Source organism: Rhipicephalus microplus, chromosome 5 (genome assembly GCF_043290135.1).
Source record: "Rhipicephalus microplus isolate Deutch F79 chromosome 5, USDA_Rmic, whole genome shotgun sequence".
Classification (NCBI taxonomy): domain Eukaryota; kingdom Metazoa; phylum Arthropoda; class Arachnida; order Ixodida; family Ixodidae; genus Rhipicephalus; species Rhipicephalus microplus.
Window position 1 is genome coordinate 79,942,322 of NC_134704.1, and position 6,000 is coordinate 79,948,321.

General features: G+C 44.3%; 1 protein-coding gene across 1 annotated transcript in view; it reads left to right on the forward strand.

Moving 5' to 3' along the window:
- The window catches only part of LOC142817506 (cadherin-like and PC-esterase domain-containing protein 1), a 104,008-nt gene extending 98,537 nt beyond the window's left edge, over positions 1-5,471 (forward strand). Inside the window, exons 17-20 of the mRNA XM_075894524.1 lie at positions 14-137; positions 2,887-3,023; positions 3,817-4,037; positions 5,366-5,471. Coding sequence (XP_075750639.1) covers positions 14-137; positions 2,887-3,023; positions 3,817-4,037; positions 5,366-5,471 — 588 coding nt within the window. The remainder of the gene's footprint in view (positions 1-13; positions 138-2,886; positions 3,024-3,816; positions 4,038-5,365) is intronic.
- The last annotated feature ends 529 nt before the right edge of the window (positions 5,472-6,000 follow it).

Here is a 6,000-nt window from a genome sequence, read left to right on the forward strand (position 1 = left end):
GGTATCTTTAAAGGAATGCGAAATGCAAGTCGCACCAGGGGAACCTTGTGGCCTCTACAGCGAGACGTCAGTGGATTGGCCCAGCTACCTGGAAAAGACAATCAGGCTGCCAGTCTGCAAGGATGGTAGCTCCCAAGGTATTGTAAATTATTCCTTCACTCTGAAAGCACTCTACCGTCAAAAAATGGCCAAGTTTTGTAAATCCACCTTTTAGTATTTCCACCTAATAATTGACAATAGCTCATAAAATACTTGAAAAAAAAAGCCTGATTACTAACTACATGTAACTTTAGAGTTCACCAGCGGGTGTTTTTTGTTCCCAACATTATTGCCAAATTGCAGTCGATAATACTGCGGTGGTATAATAGTAGAATTCATCATAGGCAGACGTAATTTACTGTTGAATTTTGGCATTTCTTGATCGGTTTCATAAAATCTGATTTTCTCCGGACCACTTCATTACCCATCTGTTAGTATTCCTTCTTTCCGCCGAGATGTTTCTGTGCAAACACGTGAAAGGGTGGCAGCTTTCAATGAATAAGTGAAAAATCCCACGTACAGTGGGAATCGATGATATGTGAAGCACGAATGAGAAAAGTTTATATGTCACACTAAAACCAGCAAAACGTTACGAGATGAAGGTATATGATGCCCTACATGACTTTCGTGCCATGATTATCAAGTTTGGATGCGTCGTTTAGCTTTGTAATTTATTCACGTCACCTGATACCAAATTTAGTATAAGTGGAACTAGAGAAACGGCGCGAGCATGCTATGAGCGTGGTATGTTGTCATGTTCTTACATGACACACCTGTAAGGATGATCATGTTTGTACCAGTCAAGTTATTCTTCATCGACTGACGCCACGCAACACTAAATTTGGTTTATGTGGAGCTAGCAAAATGTCAGCGAGCACATCGTGAAAGGCTCAATATACTCTAATGTAGCGTTGACGCATGCGCACTCTGGGCACAGCGACGCTACGTTAGCAAAACGCGAGCGCTATATAGTCTGACGCTAGGCGCTACCCGCACGACCAGCGTCCGTGGGCGCGGCCCGACGGCAACCGGCGCGAAATGCGAAATTCTGCTTGTCGCGCCGATGTGTTACCCAGACAACACTGCGTCTCCCTCTCTTCGTGACGAATGGACGCCGTATGCGCTGAAACGCGCATGCGTCAAAGCAACGCAGCGCGGCGCGCGCCTGCGAGTATATGGCGTCACCGGCGTCTAGCGTGGTAACGCCGGCGTGACGCGACGAAAACAACGCCGGCGAGCACGCGCACCACGTCACGTTGAATTGTATTGGCACCTTGACTGCGGAATGTAGTCATGTTCTCACATGACACGCATCTCATGATTATCATGGTTGCACCAGTCACATACCTTCGTCATTCATTGACAACACCTAATACCAAATTTGGCATATGTGAAGCTAACAAAATGGCCGTGAGCGCATCATGAGTGTGCCATGTAGTCATGTTGTTACATTAACCGTATGTCCTTATTATCTAATTTGGATGTGCCATTTACCTATGTCGTCCATTCGCGTAGCGTACTACCGAGTTTGGTACATATGAAGCTAGTGACACGGCCGCGAGCGCATCTTGAGCGTGGCATGTAGTCATGTTGTTACATTTATTTACAAATACTGCTGTCTCACAGTTCGAGACATTGCAGGAGTGGGTCCATAACAGTGAATACACACTAAACTAACAAAACACATGGTTTGGTAGTTCATTCAAAAAACTATTGGTAGGCAACTTTCGGAGAGAAACATCCAGATTATTCCACAATTCCACTGTGAAAGGAAAAAATGAAAACTTAAAACAATCTAGAAATGGCATGAAGGGTGTGATGTTAATGGGGTTTGACCTGCGAGTGTTTGCAACGGAGTTGGCAAAGGAAAAGGGCATGTCAATGGTGATTATCTTGTTCACGATTTTATGTAAAGTGCCGATACGCTCGCAAGTACGTCTGTGTTCAAGTGATTTGAGTGATAGACGTACAGCGTGTGACGAAGGCGAAAAATTGTGATCAGAACGGTGATATATGAATCTTATTGCTTTTTTTTGAACACCTTCCAAGTGTGCTATGTCGCATGCGCAGTGAGGTGACCAGACAACGGAGGCGTATTCAAGGACAGGCCGTATCAGGGATTTGTATGCTGTTAGTTTGCATTCGTGAGTTGCATCTTTTAACGTTCGCTTCAAGAAGCCCAATTTTCAATGACACACATCTCATGATTATCATGTTCGCGCCAGTCACATTCATTGGTCATCCATTCATGTCCCGTAATACCAAATTAGGTAAAAGTGAAGCTAGCGAAACAGCCGCCAGCGCACGATGAGCGTAGCATGTAGTCATGTTGTTACATGATACACATCTTATGAATTTCATGTTAGCGTCTGTCACTTGTGTTCGCCATAAAACCATGTCATACCATAGGAGCTTTCCAGCATGCCATGTGAACGGAGGCACTGCAAGAGCTGCAGGACCAAAAAATGTAAATCATGATATTTATGATATACGTTTAATAATTTCCATTTTATGACTAGTTAAATAAGTTTTTCATACAGTCACGTTATATCATACCAAGTTTGATATCGATATGATTAGCGAAACGGCCAAGAGAGCTAAAAGTCGTAGGTGGATAGATAGATAGATAGATAGATAGATAGTTAGATAGATGAATAGATAGATAGATAGATAGATAGATAGATACGCTCAAAGTGGCCGAAGTTTCCTAAGAAATGCTTCGCATTTAAAAAGGGCTGACTTGTGGAAGAACTTTTGTTTTTTGACAGATTTTGTTACCTCGACTTGAACCTCGCGGCGACCAAATGAAATGGATGTGTTTTCCTTCCCATATGACTTTTTTTAAAGGCCGCTGGATGGTCCCTTGCGAGAAGTGCGCCGCCAAGGAGTCCTGTTACTGGAAGGAAGCCCGCTGGCAGCCCTACCAGTGCCGCTACGTGAACTTACCGCAGAGGACGCTGGCGCGGTGCATGGCTGGCAAGAAGGTAGCCTACGCTCCATGCGTCACGAAGAGTTCACGCGTGCACCCAATGTGCCTGTAAGCGGATTCACTGTGTGAATTTCGCTGACAACTTTAGGCAGACATCCGCTTAAGTGCTAAATGCACTACATTAGTTCAGGACCTGTTGAAATGTCATCTGCTATTTTTTTGTGGAGTCTATCGTGGCTGGGGTCGGCTATAGGGGCGGTACAGAGATTTGATGATAATGTTGATGATAGTGACGATTGTGTTTCTTATTTTTCTAAAGTGAGCTCGTCTGGCTTGTATGGTTTAAATAGTTTAATAAACACGTTCATTAAAGCATCCTTCCTTTCTTGCTCAATGGTGATCCTATATCTCTTCATGAAATCAGTTTTTCTGTTTTGCGCGTTCATGTATGCATCTCTAGGTTCTGTGATCTTTTTCAATTTTCTCTGTTAGTAGACTAAACGTGCCCCTCTCATCTCGGCTAACTACCCGTCCGTCCTTCCATCATCACTGAATATTAAGGTGTCTGTATGGCGTGGTTGAAATAGAGAGCTTGATGTGAGTGTACCATGACGTTACATAACGCAACCAGAAGAGCTTCGTATAATATATATGAGAGCTCTTGTAATCACAAGCTAAGAACTTTTAAAAGAAATGAAAATAGTTATTCTCGTAATGTTTTCTTCATGTTTATATTTGTTTGCCGATGTGAATCTGGAGGGCCTTCGGTTCTGCCCTACATACAAAAGAGACGCTACTGTGTGTTACAAGACGACATCCTTTCTTATGCTTATCAATGGCTCCCGCAGTTGCTGTTCATTGGAGACTCGACCAACCGGGGCATGATGCACTACGTCATGGAGCGCCTCAACGGCTCCCTGCAGCATTGGGACAAGACGCACGACCTGCGCGTGTACGCCAACCTGAACCGCGGCGAGACGGCGGTGGCGTTTGCGTACTACCCGCAGTTCTGGCTACCGACTAGCCAAAGACCCGTCTTCGACAAGGCACTATACCAGCTTATCGAGAGGTATGTCTTCGAACGCTTCGTAGCTCGTTCGCTAAACGTTGTGACTGTACTTCGTGGATTAGTCTTTGAAGCGTGGAAACCTGCTCAATTTGGTAAGACATAATTCAATATTATGAATAGAAACAGCGGAACAGACGACGATAAACGAAGGTACCACGCAAAATGCTGCGTGTGTTACCTTTGTTAGTGCTCGGCTATTGCACTGTTATATTTTATAGTGGATTAGTCTGCTTTGAAGCTTGCGTACGCACTCATCGATACCACCTGCTCTATAGTCAGAACATTTTGCCTTTTACCACAATCGCTGTCACGTGTTCGTGATATTAAAGACAGTCAACACAGCCGGTAGAAATGGTGCGCTTTACGGGGCGAACTCTTGGCTGGTAAGAAAGGTAACACTCAAAGGGAATCAATAGCGGTTAGCATAAAAATAAGTCGTTAGTAATCTGATCATCGCCGGAGCGCGTCGTGCTTTATGCGATAGTTATCAAAAGAGCTAACGCTGTACCGATGATGCTCTCGTGTGCTCCCGAAGTAACTTGACTACTCGGCTCCTGCGCATAATCTTAAAAGAGCATTCTTAAAAAATCGCTCAGCTTCCGAAATATGGAGGTCTGGGCCGAGCAGTTCTGACAGTTGTTGTGGCCCGAATATATGAAAATGAAGAAATAAGGAGCGCGTGGCAGTCCCTACACCCGTACTTGGAATGCTAGCACGCGCGTAAGCACTAACACAATATACCTACGCTGCAACCTTGCCGACACCACAATGACAAAGCTCTAAACGGTTTACCACTAATGTTGTGCTGGATGGAACGTCGAGGGCAATGTCAAAGGCGTGTGTCTCGATACGAGCATTCCGCGATTTTCGCCCCCAAAAATCTTCTAAAGAATGTTACTACGACCGCGCTTTGTTACATTTCTCACATAGGGTATTAAAACGCATTGCGAAACCGGTGTTTTGTTCTGGTTATTAATATATAGACATGATGTGTGCTTAAATACACTTTCGGATTATTTGTCAGATTACCACGTTACTGGTACTTGCTGTGGAAAGGTGGTGGATCACACTATGCATGGTGTCCCCAGGTTTGCTTAGCTTTCGAATTGACGTACTTCCCGTATCAGATGGAATTTCCCTCCTGACAATGACGCTCAAACTCTGTGAAACCCATAACAAAAGTTGAGCGATTGGTTACTAACTACAATTGCATTGATGAATCATAATGTTCGCTTTGCTGAGCCTCATGAGTTGGTGGCTGTTCACTTTAGAGCACTGAGCCCCTTCTAAGTGTTTCGCTTATTCATGGCTCTTGCGTCCTAATTCAGGTCGAAGCCACTACAGAACAACTCAAACACAGTACTCATCGTGGGAGGCGTCCACTGGCTAGCGACTCAGCACCTGGACATGCTGGTCAAGGCACTGCGCGGGTAAGTAACGCTTTCATTCTCTAACACCCTCCATAGCTGGGCATATGTGCCAAGAATTTCGCCATGCTTTATGTATGACTTTCGCACGTAAAATTTCATAAATTAATAATAACAATAATATTAGTAACACTCCTTATAGCAGCCTTAGATATGTGTGACCCATCTATTATAACGCCTGTGTGCCGCAGTATATGCCGCTTTCGCTTAATTTCTGAAATATAAACTGTTTTAACGCGACACCTTTAACAGCTCGTTTGGCAGAAGTTCCAGTGTCGGCGCCGGAGTGGGAGTCGTTGGTTGTGAGCGAAAACTATCATCGAGTCCATGACCGAAAAGTTGAGAAAATGAACGAAATTCGGCAGATCCCACGTACCATGAGACTCGAGGTCTCGCGAGGCTGACTGTAGTGTTTTCTTTTGTTGTTGTTGTTGAGTGAAACGTTGCGAAATGACGCTAAGCATACGTACAAATAGTATACGTCTGGCTATGTATGTCGAATAGCAGCACATGTTTCATATAGCCAATCGTTTCCA